Source organism: Aptenodytes patagonicus, chromosome 7 (assembly GCF_965638725.1).
Source record: "Aptenodytes patagonicus chromosome 7, bAptPat1.pri.cur, whole genome shotgun sequence".
NCBI lineage: Eukaryota > Metazoa > Chordata > Aves > Sphenisciformes > Spheniscidae > Aptenodytes > Aptenodytes patagonicus.
The window spans coordinates 30604541-30621622 of record NC_134955.1 but is presented as its reverse complement, the minus strand read 5'-3'; the positions used below and the strand labels follow the sequence as shown (position 1 = coordinate 30621622).

The 17082-nt window shown below is 45.6% G+C and overlaps 1 protein-coding gene across 4 annotated transcripts in view; it reads right to left on the bottom strand.

The window, feature by feature from the left end:
• The window catches only part of MAPKBP1 (mitogen-activated protein kinase binding protein 1), a 106340-nt gene that overhangs the window by 44782 nt on the left and 44476 nt on the right, over nucleotides 1-17082 (bottom strand). For all 4 annotated transcript variants that reach the window (XM_076344644.1, XM_076344647.1, XM_076344646.1 and 1 more), the window contains exons 4-6: nucleotides 5701-5763; nucleotides 5050-5107; nucleotides 1762-1932 (exon numbers count right to left, since the gene is read on the bottom strand). In XM_076344644.1, coding sequence (XP_076200759.1) covers nucleotides 1762-1932; nucleotides 5050-5107; nucleotides 5701-5763 — 292 coding nt within the window. The remainder of the gene's footprint in view (nucleotides 1-1761; nucleotides 1933-5049; nucleotides 5108-5700; nucleotides 5764-17082) is intronic.

Genomic DNA, 17082 nt, shown 5'->3' with positions numbered 1-17082 from the left:
CCACTTTTTACTCTCACTCTGTTTCCTTTACCCTTCCTTTTAGGGACTTGCTTGCTCCCTGTCTTCCCAACACAATGCTCTCAGCACACAAACCACATCACTCCAAGGGCCCCATCGGACCGTGTGCTGACAGAACTGAAGAAACTGGCAATAGAGGAGTCTAAGCTGCTGCACCGTCACCACGGAGGACCCCCCCGACCGAGACTGGGGGAAAAGCAAGGGGGACTGCCATTAACATAACTTCTTTCAAGACAGTGCACAGAGAAAGGCCTAGGGCCCTTGCAGACCTCAACATCTGCATCATTGCTGTGGCCTTTCTTTAGAGAAGCAAGGGGACCCTACAGACAACAGGGGTTTTCTTTTCCATCACAGTCAAATGACTGACCAAGTCTCCCAGCCAGGAAAAACAGGGAAACCGAAGCAGCAGCACAGTGGATAGAAGAAGGGCTGTGGTTAAAAGTGCGGGAAAGTGCTTCAGGAGATCTGTTTTCACATCTTGGTCTCTTACTCTTCTTTGACTTTGGTCAGGTAAAGTCTCTTTAGTTTTGGTACCCAGCTTGCAAAATAGAGGCTAGCTGGACCTCCCGAGAGTCACAGTCTGGAGCGTATGCTTAGAGCATGTGTTCTTCAGCACAGAAGAGTGAGATAAATCCTTACCTCACAGGCTCTCATGCACATAATTATAAATAGGATCACAGTGAACAGAAAAACCTGCATAAGCAAGGGAAAACAAAGCTACTTGTACTCAGACCCACACATGCCATGCATTATGACCATCTCCAAGTCACTACTTTCATTCATATAACTAGAAAGAACCAAAAGGCTGAGCACTCGATTTTCAACACTGACAAACACACTTAGGTTTTATCACTACAGAGTTCAGCTATGCAAAAAAAATAGCAAGGTCAAACTTCAGCTCATGCAGGAGAGAACTAACAGACAGAGCTTAAATTACAGCACAGGAAATGTGGTGAAGAGAGTAGCACACTAAATGAGCACAAACTTACAAGCTGCATCATGTAAGATTTAACAGATGCATTGAAGTTTTTTTAAATTGCATCTCTTTTAGAGAGGGTTACAGCACCTGAAGAGGTAGCAGTAGCTGAATAAGTGCTTAGCATTTATTAATACAGAAGACTCCAAGCCTACTGACAATAAATGGGTTTTTTTTATATACAAACAGCACACATTTAAATGTTTTCTAGCGGATAAGACATGGGCTTTGTTTCCACAGAGTGCTGCCCCAATCCAGTGGCAGACAGAGTGACCTCCATCAGCTTTCACCCACTGTGCTTTCTCTATGGCCCCTTTCTCAATCATCAAGGATGGGATTAGAGTATCACAAACCCTGACACAACAAAAACAAAACAAGACAAAAGCATCCAGTACACCACAAATGAAATCCCTGGTTGATGAGTTTCCTTCCTCAACCTCATAAATTAGTTTTTAATAAGCCTCTAAAAAAGCACAAGACTTTGACAAGGTTTCAAAGTCCAGGCTTTTCTGACTGGACAGCAAGATGTCACAAGTCTCCAAGTATAGAGAATATCCCTTCACTGACGTGACTTAGACCTTCCCTAAGGGACCATAGCACTCTCTCATGTCCGAACTTGTCTGTGTCTATCAATGTCAAAAACAAACAACAACAGAATAAAAAAAAAAAGCAGAAAGCAAGATGGAACTGAAATAGTTTACAGACAGACTGTCCACTCTTTAATTTAGCAACACCCCATGGTCCACCCAACCTCCCAGAGTACTTACCTTCCATGACCACACGTTGACAATCATATCATGCTGGTACCCCACTGAAACAATGTACTTGGAGCTGGGGGAGAAGGCCACACAGGCCACGCCATACTTGTGCTCTTGGAGCTCAGCCACCTGGGTTCGCTCGGCCACATCCCATACCCGAACTGCTGGCATGTGTCCGCTCTGGAGGGGACAAGAACAAACACAGAAGAGGAAACGTAACCCCCAAGGTCAGTTCTGACAGATTGAAGCATGCAAATATGTGGGGTCTTGGAAAAAGAAGTCTAGATGGTGCGTTCACAATAGGGTTAGAGGTTAGACCTCAGTTCCTTCGACTCTTTAAAGCCCAGGTTGAGACTGACAACCTAAGGAGTATATGCATTTCAACAGGTGTCTGAAAGAATTAATACGATCTCCCCTGCTTTAATCCTTTTTTTATGCTACTTGCAAAACCACCAGAGACTAGAGCAATGCTTTTGATGCACATAGCTGATCTTTGCAATGGGAACTCACAGCCGGCTCACGAAAGGAATTACAATAGATCGTATCTCTGGACTCAGTGAATGAAAAGGCCCTCACATCCTCTGCTCCTAACACAACGTGGACATCCGAGATCTCAAGCCAGGTCATGCCATACAAAAACATGACACGACTGTTGTGATAACTATCACACACCATTTGAGGGAGGCCTCTGGGGGGCTAGCAGCATCATTTCTGTCACAAAGGTAACACACGGATGCATGCTGCCTGAAAGAGTATGGGCAGCGTAATGTCAGAGAAAAAGACATTGAGGGAACAGAGCCTCTGGTTTTACGTTTGTTCTCCAGAGAAACAGAAGGTCATAGACTTCAGAAATGTCAATTCAGCCAGCACCTTCTGCCAGACAATTCTATACTTTTGCTTAATTGTTATTAAACCAAAATAAAACAAGGCGCACAAGACAAGCTGCAATGCTGGCCAAAAATGTGCCTGATGGGCAAATCCTACTCAGGAGTCTGCTCATGATTTCACATTGAAGTCTGTCAAAACAATAGCTTGCAAGATAACATATCCATGGCAACATGGCAAAATGGTACCGTTTCTGATCAGGTTTAAATAAGTCATTTGATTGTGTGGGAGAGGCAAGTCTGATCACAAGAAGAAGTCAAAGCTTTAAAAACTCAGAATTGCGCATGTTTTAATCGTCTTGTTCAAAAGCTTTGCCAAGCAACTGCTTGTGGCCTGGAAAAACACCATGGTCAGATTTTACTGCAGTTAGTACAGTTCTCCCTCCTGCAAGGCAGAGCTCAGGTCTCAAGGTGGCTGGAAAGATGTTACAATGAGCTGAATCAGCTGCTCTTCAAAGTAACTACGGTACTTAAACACATACATATATATGTGTGTATATACATACATATAGATATTTCCCAGCATCTTAGCATACACCCCAAGACCTTAACAAATTGAATTCATATTTTATCATTTAAGAAATGCTCACCAAAAGTGAGCTCTGTGAGATCCCCAGAGATGAGGAATCTATGCCTCTATGGGGAGAAAGAAAAAATAAAAATAGAAAAAGAAAGAACAAAAGAATATCAATTTTCTTCTGGATTTGAAATATACAAAAGACGTTTAATATGTATGGTGGCCAAGGACTAACCTTCATGCTCTCCTTCCTGAAAAGCCAGCCATGCAGAAAACTAAGGTGTTACTCGGCAGAATTAGCATGAGGCTGCTAAAAGTGAGCTTGACAAACTGAACTCAGAAAGCATTTCCCTATGGGACCACCCACAGGACAGAGGATGAACTAAGATGAGGCTGCTGACACCGGCAGGGGACACTGCTACACCAAGTAATAACTCAAATGCCAGACACGTGGGAGGATACCGAAAACACAAATGGTCTTACAACAGTGGAAGAGGAGACATGTTTTGCAACAAGGCAAAAAAAAGCTTTCAAGTATCACTGGAAAGGCTTTTTTTTTTTTTTTTTTTAAATCTGAACTTGCCATTTACCCCAATGAAGTTTCAAACTGAAAAGTTTGAGTTGTCAGTAAGAAAAATACCCACTTCATTTTTCACCACTTTTCCTACCCCACATGAAAAGAATAGAGCACCAGAGATTTAAAAAAAAAAAAAAAAAAAAGAAAAAGAAAAGAAGGCACCAGAACCATCAGAACTGAACACTAGGGAGAAAAAAATATATATTATATATGTTATAATTTTAATATAAAGGGGTTTTATTACATTAAGACTTCTAGAGTGTAAGGAGCCATTAAAACAAATTACAGCTATAAAACTTCATGCTTTCACTAAAAAGTTAGTAACAACAACAATCTCTGATGCTCTGATGGAAAATTTGTGCTTAATTTTCTGTGTCAAGGTAGTCTCCATCCCAAAACACTGTTGTTTCTATCCTTGGCCTGATCCACGCAGGATTCAGGCCCAGCTTAGGAGCCACCCAGTGACATGACAGCTGCCATCATGACGGCTGCACTAGGAACCTCTGGAGCGAACAGCCTCCATCTTGACAGCTCTGACACAGGGCTGTGACATACTTCTCTGTGGCTGAGGCTGAGGGGACCTGTTTCACACATGCTCCCTCCCCACGTCTTACAGGGGCACAGAGACTAGTGGTAAATTACCATTAATCACACACAAGAGCAAACTGAGCCCAACCATATGGGGGACAGTCAGCATTTCTGTGGATTTCTAATATGGAGCAATTCCAACCTCATGACACACAGCCCGTGTCTTGAACTTCTAACACAGAACACACACAGTGCACTCATCCTTATTCTCCCCCTTGGGCATGTTTGGAATGAGGAAGCAATTGTCGCCCCCCAGCCAAACATACAGTGCCAAACCACAGGCACCAGCATCTTCTGTCACTGTTCCTAAAGCTCCATTCCACATGCACTTTTCACTTTTTCCACGACACTGTTACTGGCTTCAGTTACTTCCTGAAATCCTAAAGGGACAATGCTAAACTCAGACCAAGATTAAGGACCATCCAATTACTCTTCATTGAAGCTACAGTAGAACCATGCTGTGTGTCCTTCCACTTATTTTCACTCTACCTTCAGCCCACAGACACCACCCCAGAAGATCCATCCCCCAAGCTGATGAGAGACAACTTGCTGAAAAACTGCCAGCAGGAGAACCCAGAGCCACCCATAACCCAGTAGGTCCACCCAGAGATGCAACACTGAAATAGATTTGTCTCTGTCAAGGCAGCTCACTGGCTTGTTTCTTCTAAACACCCTCTGCCCTGCTTCAAAATGTGATGGACAAGGTGTGCCCTCTCTCCTCTCACACTTACCTCTCCTGTAACCAAATATTTTCCATCTGGAGAGAAAGCAAGTGCTGTAATTGTTTTCCTAAAACAGAGAAAATGACACTGAGAAACATTTCCAATATGTGATTTCGTTTCAATACATCATGACTGGGGAGTAGGCTGGGATGAACTGGAAAGAGGCTAAAATCACACATAATAGCTTGACACAATGGTTTTGCTTTACCAGAGGTCTAACACTTGCCATGGGGATTCCCTGCTGCCCAAGTCTCAAGCAGCATGCCTACAGCACCGGAAAAGCTCCAAAAGTCAAGGTTCATCCTTGTGCCTTTATTCCAGATGCAGGACCATGTCTCAGTCCTGGCTCGATAATGAGGTCATAGTTTTAGGTGGAGAAAAAAAAGTCAGATACCATGGAGTTCTAGTAAGAACTCCTCCACGCCATGCCTGTTAGCAGTCCCTCATGGGACCACAATGTTTATGAGGTGGTACCTCGTCAGCAATAGTACCTCACATTAGAAGGAGCTGGAGTCAAACCGGCAGACAGCCTCTCCCCAAGGCAGCTCTCAATGAGGGGATTTAGCCTGGAGCAACAGCAGCTCCTGCACTTCATTCAAGACATAAAAACCTTGAATTCACCTCCCACAGAAAGCAAACCCAGCTTAAAGCTTCACTCACCTGGAACTGTTTAGAATATGGTGTTGCTTATTTTTTCTAGGGTTGAACAGCACAACAACACACCTAGATGGAGGAAACAGAAGAACAAAAAGAGTTGACGTGACCATGTGTATAAAGAAAACCAAAGAGCTATCCTTGCTGGCAGAGCAGCAGCAAAAGCAGCCCCAAAAAGCTGGTTCATCCCCTAATCTCACAGACTGAGCTGGGGTTAACCAGAAATCACAAAGAAAAAGAGCAGTCTAGAGGGGAATCACAAGTCTCTCCCATGTTGAGGAGTACCATGTGCTAGTGCCATAAATAATTACCTTTCTAGCATCTGGGAGCCCCGAGTCTCTGATTGCTCAAGCTGGACAGAAAGGTTAACCACAAAAGTTTGTGCAACAGCCCTAACGGATTATGTCCCCTGCCATAAAAGTGACCCTATGTACTAGGCACCAAACCAGCATGTCTAGAACAGAGTAAGAAGGTCAGAAAGATGGAAAGAGGGGATCTTTCAGAAAAGCCGGGGGCGGGGGGGAAGCAGGGAAGAAGGGGAGGTAAAGGGGCTAAATTTCTGTGCCTGGCCATAACACTAGACAGGACAGAAACTGTTGAGTATACCACAAGAAGTGGCTGGCCAGTTGAGAAGTGAGATATATGATGCCAAAAACTATTGACCCAAGAGACGTATCTGAATAAACAACTTGCTCAGGGGCCTTGCAGAAATCTCTCAGCAAGATGAACTGCAAAAGCAAGCAGTAGTAAACTCCTGGTAAGCAATATAATCACCTCCATCGGGAGCAAAACAGTTGCTGACTGAGAGGGGAGGGAAGGGGAAGAGGCCTCACTTCCCCACTAATCTTGCCCATAGCACATTGCCTTGGTGCCTCAGCCCACCACATCAAGCCTGGGGCAGTCCCGGATACTGGAGCCTTCCCCACTCTCCACAAACACCCTACACACGCAACAGCATTTGTCTCATAGCAGAGAGCAGTAGCCACTGGTAACAGAAAACACACGGCCCTTACTGCTGCCTCCCAAAAGAGTAACTGTTAAGTGAATAAAAGGAAGGGAAAACTGGCTTCAGGTAGAACAGCAATTGCTCTAATGACCTTGTGCCGTCTCTCTCACTTCACCTCTAAAATAGAAATTGTGATTTTTGCCTGTCCCTCTGCTAGTACACACTGCCAGTGCTCGGAGAGTCCCGGCTCCTCCTTCGCTGCGGTGTCAGGGGAGCACCGCAGGATGCCCCTGCTCCACTGTCAGCAGCCCTTCACTCATCACCATCATGCTGGGGCTCGCCCGCAATGCATGCCAGGCTACAGATGTCAGTCAGGGGAAGAAACGCAAGGACAGAGAAGTAGAGGAGTTGGCCTGAAGCAACCAAGCAGAAAGGCAAAAGCTGAGGCATCACAGAAACCCATTGCAGCACCTCACCTACCGACCTCACCAACATTTCAACACAGGCAGTACACACTAACGTGCAGGGCTTTAGCCAGGACTAAGCACACCTCGGTGCCGTGCTGCCCAGGACAAGAGCCATGTCCTTCCAGGCTCCTCTCCGCACCCCCAGCAGCAGGCAGGGCTAGCAGTGCTGCAGGCATGGCTCAGGGTTGGCAGGGACCTATGTCGTCTCTGGTACCTCCTCACCTAGCCCGGGCAGCTGACCCTTCCCTTGATCTGACTGGGCTACCCTGCCAGAAGTGGTGTAAATTTTGAAATAGAAGAGAGCAGAAAGGAGGACTGATGCACCAAGACCTTGAGCTCAGAGTCCTTGGCTGAAGATGTCATGGTCCATTAACATCACTAGCTTAAAGCGGACACCATCAGAGGGTACCAAAGCTTTAACCTCCAAAGCACCAACTACTCACAAGATATGCCCCCCCCGTTAGACTACTCTTCTCCACCCACACCCTACCCAGAAGGCCAAGGCAATAAAGGCACCAAACTTTTTTGATAGTTAAGGCAGACAGCCATGGTTGGAGAGAGAATCTTGTAGAAGAGCAGGGAAAGTGTAAATAAGCAGTTTGTTCAGAACGGGATTGATCTTTCTGCGCTTTTTACCCCGGGGAACCAATCTGGAGAGTTTCAAGTCAGAGCTATGCTATATATTCCTGAGGGATTAGTGTAAAGAAGCAGGTGGTTTATGATCCATTAGCAAGTCAGGGGAGGTTAAGCCTCGCAAATCAGAAGATATGAAATAGGAAGTTAGCAGATGTGAAAATCTGTCTAATCCCAAGCCTCCAGCTAATCAGAAAAGCAAAGCAAAACCCCATTATGTTGAGTTGGATAGGGTTAATGGACCAAAATCTTGCTGAGTTATGACAGAGATGAATTGTGCTCAAAATAAGCTTCAAAAAAACAGAAAGAATCAAGGAAAGACATGAAATCCTGGCAAAGACTTTCCTGTGCAGCTCTTAAATTTAAGTTACTGCTTTATTGTGAGGAACTCTGCAGAAAAACAGCACTTCAAAGAAGTGAACACAGTCTGAAAACACAGGAAAGATGCAAAAAACAAACCATGGTCTTCAAACCAGGCAAGAAAACAAACCATTTCCTAGAATAGCATAGTGAACCACAAAGGTCCAGGGCTTTGCCATTATTAACTTATATGACAGACCCTTTGGCCACTTACAATCATGAATTTTAGCTCAGTTGCGCTCCAGAGCAGGCTGTCTGCCGGCAGGCTTCCTCCCTGCTTCCCAGCCCACAGTGAAGGTAAGAGCCACCCAGCTCACATACCAAGGCGAATCGACAAACTGCTCTAAGAGCCACACTGCTTCTAGTGCCAGAGCAGCCATCACAAACATGGATATTTTAACTGTCTTGAGACACCCCTATATTCAATTCACTGAGTTTGTGAGTTTGACCCATAATTAAAAAACTCTATCTGGAAGGGGCAGGGCGGGGGGAAGAGGGAAGTAAATCACAGTATCTCCTCGCTGGTCAGCATGCGTTGATTTATGCCACAACAAGGTAATTTTAACTCATAGACTCGGTGAAATAAGATTGTATGTGGTTATGTTGAGTTGGAAGCTAATAACTAACATAACTTGCTAACTGGTTATGACCTTCTATACCAATAAAGTCATTTAGCCAGGATAAACTAGTCTTCTAAACTTGCTTTCTTAAATTAGCTGCTACCCAACAAAAGCTACCCCCGCTGCTATGCTGTCCCATGCTGACTTTCCACCAACAATCTCCTGTCTGCCATTCACAAGGACAATGAAGACTCCAGCCAACTCCAAGGACACGTTATCCAGCAGGACGGCAGGCTGCAAATCTTACAGCGGGACACAGATGCTGTTCTGGGAGTCAGGAGCACCTGACTTTGAAAACTGTCTCCCTCTCAAAATGCTTGGGAAGGTGTCTAGTCCACTCCATCCTAGGGAGCACATCTCCTCAATGAGCAGAAATCAACCATTTCTAGCACTTTAATCTCTTCTGAGTGTTCAGGGCGGTCTCAATTGCCTGCTCAGACACTCACAGCTCAGCTCAGTGTGGCCCCAGAGCAGTTCCCTCCACCCCACGCAGCCAGCAAGTCGTTCTTCAGCAGAACCTGCAGTGGTTCCCCAAACAAGGTGGCTCAGAGCCCATTAGTACTCTGGGTGTGCTCTGTTTTAGCAAAGGAAATTGGTCTAGCAAAATAAAGGGAATGGAGACACTGAATGGTCAGACTGCTGATCCACCTACTCCACACTGCCCCCAAGTCCAGTAAGGCTACCAAGCCCTTAGGAGTCTCAAAGTATCTACTTTCCATTTATGCTGGCTTTAATCTTACAGCAGTTAAAATAATAAAAATCATTACCATGGAAAATTAATTGCATACAAGAGCATACACCCATCTATCCATCCTCCACCTTTGTCTGCTCCTTTATAAGACTGCATTTAGCATTTTACAGCCAGAGGGATAGAAAGGACACAAGGGAAGAGAGCACTGATGTTTTTATTCCTAGCTTCCAATTGTGGATGTAGGCCAAGCAAACTACTTCAAACCTGCACTTCTATAATGGTCACATCACCTCTTCCACCCACCCCACCCCTTTCCCAAATTGAAGCTTTCAAAACAAGTTCAAGTTCTCAAGACACCTTTGTCTGAAGAGACCTTTTTAAATGATAGTGCCAACATGCAAACTAAGACTAGCTCCAAAAGCACCTCACATGGGACCCACGGAGAGAAACAGTGACCCTGACACACACTAGCTGTTTAGAAGGTAAACATTGTTAGCAGCCTTGTTTCAGCACAAACCCTACCTCCTCTGCAGCTGTAGCCAGTGCTTGATGACCACAGCACCTTTTTAATCCACAAGTATATTCTGATTTCCAAGACGTTTCTATAAACTATTCACTGCTGTATGGATTACTGCCGTACAAACCACCTATCAGCCAGCTGAGATCAAGTGTCCTGTTTGTTTGCATGCTGATTCCTGCAGAGGCTCTTGGCAATGGCATACGTATTTAAAGCTATTATTTCTAGGTCTATGATGCCGCCCCACAACCTCTAAGTACACCTTCCTGATGCAAACAGCTTTTAAAAACAACTTGGCTGTGGAATCTCTCCCAGTTCTCCTCTTTCTTGTGGGACATTCAGGTAACCTCAAACACAAAGGAAGGACAGAATTGGCTCTCACAGCGATGTTAAAGGCTTTTGCAGACAATCTGAGCTCTTTCCATCACGGAGCCCATTTGGGTCAGCCAACAAGAAAGTGGTGAAAGGCTCCTTGCAGAGCTTTCCAAACCTCCATGAAGGCACAGCCCTATCTTATCCTTGCACCATATATGCAGATAAAAAGCTGGTGTTGTTTCAAAGGCAAGGGGAGCGGGAAGGGAGTGTCAGAGCAGTTTCCATGGGCTCCAGTAAGAGGAAAAAACCAAAATATAAAAAGGAAGCAATTTCCCTAAGCTAAATATAGGAGCAGGAATGGAGAGGAATTGGACATCAGTATCACATTTACACGAAGTATCTGACTCACTAAGTCAGCAGCAGTGGGTCACTCCATGCAGCTCCCTCCACCTTTACTTCTGCCTTTTCTCCTACTGGCTTCACTCCTGCTCTTCCAAAAATCCTAGTTCCTGGGCATTTTACTCTTCTCATTGTCCTCTTGTTTCCCTGCACATCCCTCTAGTCTCAGCTGCCTTCCCCCAGCCACCTCCTTCCTCACCCTTCTTCAGCAAGCTAATAAAAAACAGACTTCTGCAAAAGTCAGTTTTCTTCTTTCCTTCCTCTGCAGGCCACACTCCCCTCCATGGGGCATGGGAAAATTAAAAGCCCATGATAGCATTCCTTTCCAAGTTATCCATCAACTCAACGTTGCCCTATCTTGTGGGACACATGACTGGAGGCAGAGTTCATGGGTCAAGTCCTCCTCACCTAAATGTATGCAGCCTATGCTATAAAGAAGATGCTGTATGGAGGAAAGAAAACTCCATTAAGACATCAAAACAAACGTTAGCTTTCTTTTTTTCCCACAATACATTCCTTTCATGCTGCTGCAAGAATAAATGAAAAGAGCAAACAGTCCTATCCCTTCAAAATCGGTCCATTTCTCAATTTCTGGCCCATACTCTGCCCTCTTCCCCCCACCCAAAGCTATTCAAATGAGAGTGCAATAGCTTCCTACGCACTAAATGCATGAAAAAGAAAAAAGACATTGATAAGAACAAAATCTTTTTTTACACTGCACCGGTTGCCAAGGGAAGCTTGATCAGAGTGAAGCAGTGTCTACAAAAGCTGGTGTTAATTTTCTATGTGGCAACTCTTCCTGCCAAAAAGCTTCTTTAATTCACAGCCAGTACTGGGAGTGGGTTAACAACGATGAGAGAGGATGTGCACGCTGACTATGTAACTGAATAGGTATTTTCATGCAAGCTATATTAATTAAATGCATGCTGAGAAGAAAGATGTATCTGTTGAGAGGTTAAGATTTGGGTGGCGCTGCCTGAGCAGAAAAGCCTTCCGAGCTCCCTGCACCAATCCATGACCAAGAAGATTGGAAAAGTGGGAGCCTGAGAAATGCAGTTAAATTCACGCTTCAGAAACCAACACAGGCTAATGAAAAGCCACGAATACCGAACAAGAAACCCACTGTGAAAAAGAAAGTGAGCGATACATTTAGAGTGTCACTAGACTAATAGTGTAGGAATTTCTGATTGCCAACCAGGGACATGTTTGTTCTGTTTAAAAGGCTGTGTGGCACCCCAGATCTGCAGGAGTGGGAGCTCAAACACACCACAGAACAGGCTCTGCTCCAAAAACCACATGAAGAACGAAGCCAAACTCAAGTCCAGTATCTTGCCTCCAAAAGCCCAGGCCTATGGAATAACAGGGCAGATTTTAAGATACTTGTCCAGACTATTCTCCCAGCCTCCAGAAATCTGACATTCAGAGATATCTTAAGCCAGTGGGCACCCACAGACAAGAAGAGGGAGAGCAGCATAGTAAATTGAGCCTACAAGAAGGCAGAGCAGAACTGACAAGAAGGATTTGTAGGGATAATCCCCAAAGGGACAAGGGCAGCCTCTGCTCCCACCACCATTTCAGCCTACTGAATTCACATCGCCCATTGCATTGACTGATAGGGTAGTCAATGTCCAGTACAAGAGAACACAAGATGAAGGAGCCCAACAGCTTCTTTCTCTGTCTCTGCCCAGTGTTATTTGCTTTGCATAACCACAGGATAGTGCTCTTATTACTCTCCTCAGCTGAGGTAGGGTACCACCAGTGACAGCTCGTTTCCCATTCAACCTTCAATGGACTGAGAGAGAAAAGCAAGCCATGCAAGAGAACAAATACTATATCCCCAAATATGGGGGCCTCAAAACGCCCACCATCCCTGCAAAAAACACCACCAGAGCCTATGTGATCTGATAACATCCAGAAAAACAGGCAACTTGCTTGCCCCACCACCTGGCGAGGATGCTGCCATCTTCATGATCTGCTGCTGCCAGTGTGGTCTGTGCCTGTCTACATGTACAGGCTCTGCTGCAGAGGAGGAAACAGGGCTGAGTGCCCAAGAAGCTCCTCCTCAGCTCCTGCCCTGCACAGAACCAACACAAACTCCTGCTGTGCATGGCCAACAGCTTCCACCAGCAGCTCTCAACAGCCCCTTTACACCTGCCAGACTATATCTTTAAAACAACCAGCCGCATCTCTGACCTCAAGCTGCAGATGGCAGAGAACAGATGCACAGATCTGAAAAGACACCCAAAACACTTTAAAAAGACTTTAAAAAACCCAACACATAAATGGATTAAAAGATCCAATAAGAAGCAGAGATTGCGACTGTACACTGACCAATCCAGGTCTCTCTTCTTACATACACATAGACACCACTGAAGTTTCAGCTTTGCCAGGAACACAGAGGAGAAACTCTGCAGGAGTCCTCCTGCCTGCCTCGTACCAGACCGAAGGTGCTGCCTGCCCATAAGGACTGGCTGCAGTGATTTCTAGTGGGTCCAGCTGATCTTACTGCAACGTATCCTCGCCACCCTGGAACTACCACACACGGAAAACTCCACCTTAGCATGGAAACCTCCAACGCTAGGTTATTTCAAGGTCTCTTTTTAAGGAGGCAGAGCAGAAGAGAAGGAGGAGGAGTTTTAAAACTGGTGACCTTTCTGACACTGGGCAAACATAAGGCAGAGTGATGATTCAGGAAAACAAACTCAGACTCCATGCTTCGCACGAAATGGATGCAGGGACAAAAGACAGCCCGAGTCCTGTCTCCCGCCAGGTAAGTTGTACGCAAGTCCACAGCAGCCACGTTGGAGCCAGAGACGCAGCGGTAGCACCCTCAGGAGAATGATGGCTTTTCACAGAGCTGCACAATAAGGAGGCACCTTTTCTGGGAGGCAAAGAGCTAAGCCAGACAGAGATTGTGAAAGACCTGGGCAAGAAGAGTGTGTGGGAAAAGCAGAGGGGAGAAACGGGCTTAGAGGAAAACCACGGAATTTAAACCAGCTTACCAACTGGGAATCATTACAGTTGCAAGGAAGATGAAAATTATTCCAGTTAATTGTTATGGCTCATGGCTGCCTAGTCACCAGTGATTCAGCAGGAACTTCACCTTCAAAACATCCCGATTCCCTTTGACACTCCAAAGCCAGGAAAGGAAAAAAAACCTCATGGATGAGAAACCAGAGATAAAACCCTGTTCCAGCAGAACTGGGGATAGGCCATCTCCTCTGCCTTGCAGAATATCCCATCTCTCCTCCAGCCTGCAGCAAAGCCACACAAAGCGGCAGCTGCACATACACTCGCTGAATTGCCTGTCAGCTTGCATGTCTGACAAGCTCCAAAGGACGTAAGGCACTGATGACAAACGCATGTGCACACACACACATATATATGTGTGTATGTAGGTATATATACAGACACATGCATACATATGGCTCATGGCGGACTATAACACACACACACACAGAGTCCACATTTCTCGCTCCCTCTCTCTCTCCAAAACCACTCATTTCCCTAGGGGCAGGGAAGCAATGCCAGCAACACACCTACATGAAGCATTAAATCAACTGGGCTGGGAGTAGGAGTTGCGGAGCTGCGTTTTATTTCAGCACCCTTGGCAAACACCCACTGAACACTGCAAATGAGCAGCAGCCCCGGGGGCTAGAGCAATGGGCAACTGATGATAGGAAGGCTGGAGGAATAAAAGGATCACTGAGTTCATGACAAGAAAATGTGCTCATCAGTCAGACAGGAGAGACTGAGAAGCAGTAGAAAATGGAGCCTTGAGCAGAACCTGGCTGGTCCCAGGTGCGACCAAGAAGGATGAAACAAACAGCCAAAACATGTCTGAAAACCTGAACAGCTTTGCATCAAGGCAGGGAATGCAACTTTTTCCAGGGTGGGTGCTACAGAATCACAGCATAGTATGTCAATTCTTGGGAAAGCACTTGTCTCCATATGCTGAGGTCTCCTCCCAAAGTTACAGCTGTCACAGGCATATCAACAAGTAGAAGAGAACAACCCTCCGTCCTGACAGACCAGCCAAGACACCTGCTTCGGGGATCTCTTGCTCCCCAGTTGTGCTCCACCCCTCCGCTTGCTCGCAAGAGCCAGTCCCTCTTCAATCAGCGTCTGGCTGACAGCCCCAGATTTGCCATTCTCAGCAAAAGGCTGTAAGCTTTGTACTGAGTCTGAAAGGCCTCAGGCTTCCTGGGCTTGCTCGCTCTGAACTTCTCTTGACCTGCCTGTAGCTGTTTTACTTGGTTGAGCTGTGACAGCAATTTCTCTAACTGACCAGGTGTCTATGGCTAATTTGTTTTACTACTGTTTATCTTTGTGTGATACAACCATAGTTTTATATAAATAACAGTAACAAGCAGTTATTTTATGTAGACTGAGATATTTACAACATGACAACATAGTGGAGAGAAATGCTTGGCAGCAGAGACCCCACGGTTGTGAACATCTCACCCACAGTCCGTTAAAGAAATACAGACCTGGAGCTGAACAAAACAGGTTTTAGGGGTAACAAAGAAAACAAAGAGATAATATCCAACATGCATGAAAGACACCATACACAGTGAATTCAGAAATATCGTGGAGCTGCAGACCAACAAAGAAAGGAAGGTGTGAAAGTGTGTTAGCAAACATACAAAAAGCGACCCAGGTGGACCCTGGAGTGAGGAATAATCCAGCAACATCCACATCATACTTCTCCCAGTGAAGGGCTACAAAGGCTGAAGATTTAAGGTGTTACTCCCCAACAACTGACTTTAAGATCCAGAGGAGCAACACAAGGGTGAGCATAACACCAGGAAAAATTAATAGAAATGAAGAAAAGTGTTACAGTTTTAGTTGCATTATCAGAATTATTGAGACTTTTTCTATATAGAAGTATTCTAATGCATTATTATTCTTTTTCTGTAACAGTGCTAGAGTAAAATAATTCTTGAATTAGAGTGTTAAGAATTCAGTTATACTAACAATAAATTCTTGCCCTTTTTTATTTATACACATAAACAGCCCATATATATAAGGGGTGCTTCCTCTTTGCCCACAAACAACACTGAGTGTAACAAAGCCCAAGGGGAGTCCCTCAGAGAAAAGAAAACGCACCGATCTAGGGGAAGAGGAAGCAATGAAAGGCAAGTTGAAGAAAAAAAAAGAAAAAAAGATTTAAAAACCCCAGGCAAATAGCAGTTCAGAGGGAAAGGCAGGAAAGATAGAGATAAAGAGAAGCAAAGTTTACAATAAAATTCCTGCAGAATAATCAAATCTGCCATCAAGCGCTGAGCAAATTCAGCTCTCCAGACCAACAATATAACAAGAGAAGAAGGGAGCTCTCTCTGAAGGCACGCTGCTGGGAGCAAGTACCTCCCTGCAGAGATTCGCAGACCCAGCTGGGCTTACACGGGAACATCTGGCTCTACACTTCAGGTCTACACCAACTTCTCTGCAAGAGCAGTTCCCACCACGTCACAAAGCCTCAAAAACTGAGTAAGTGTCTTCCTTTAAAATCAAGTCCCAAAGGAAAAACATATCCCACTTGCAAGCAATTGGCCAACACCTCCGTTTCCAGCAGCAAGTGCAGCCAGATTATTCCCTCATTGTGCCTGAGCAGCTTGGGAGCAGGGAGAAAGATCTATACATCAAACTAATCATCTGGGGCAGACGAACATGACAGCTCATGGCAGATGCCTCAGGGCTTTAATTGTTTTACCATGAGCAAGCAGTGTAGTCAATATTAAAATGGCATCAATCAAAGGAACAAAACAAAAAGTAATACAAGTTAACTCTCTCCCTTTCTCATCTAACTAACCTTCAGAAAGAAGCAGACTGAGGCAGGTCTGTCTCCCAGCCCCCTCCCCACCACCATCTCCCTGGGGAGGATGGTCACACGGAGGGTAAGGCACTCGGCAGGCGATGGGCCTCCGGTGCCCATCGACCCGGCGTTGATCTCTCCTGTGTTCCAGAGCAGACGGCAAAAGCCCCCACTGCGGCAGAGAAACTGGAGCAGCTTTTCCTCTTGAACGCTTTGGTAAGCATAATCCCCACCATATCTCTGTAAGAGTGTCAGAGACAAAAAAAACCCAAACCCGCTTCTTCAAAAGCATGGAGTTAAAAGAATCACCCACTCCAAACTGTCAGTTGTTTTCAGCTCCTCTAGGCATGGCAAAGCTCACAGCTGCCTCGGGCAGCAGGCTGCCAGGGCCAGCAAAAAGGCAATAAAGCCTCCTGCCAGCCCTGCCTATTTGGAGCCCTACGAGGTCAGGCTGGTGGATGCTGAAAGAACGGGCAGGGGGGAGCCTGCTTCTCCCCCCAGCTGCTGTCGGTGCCACAACCCACAGGAAGCCTGCCACAGCCCCCAGGCCCAAACGCCCAGAGCTCTTGCCGGCTCCCTGCCCCAGCCCTGCTGCTTCTCAGAGCAGGAACAGGTCAGACATTGC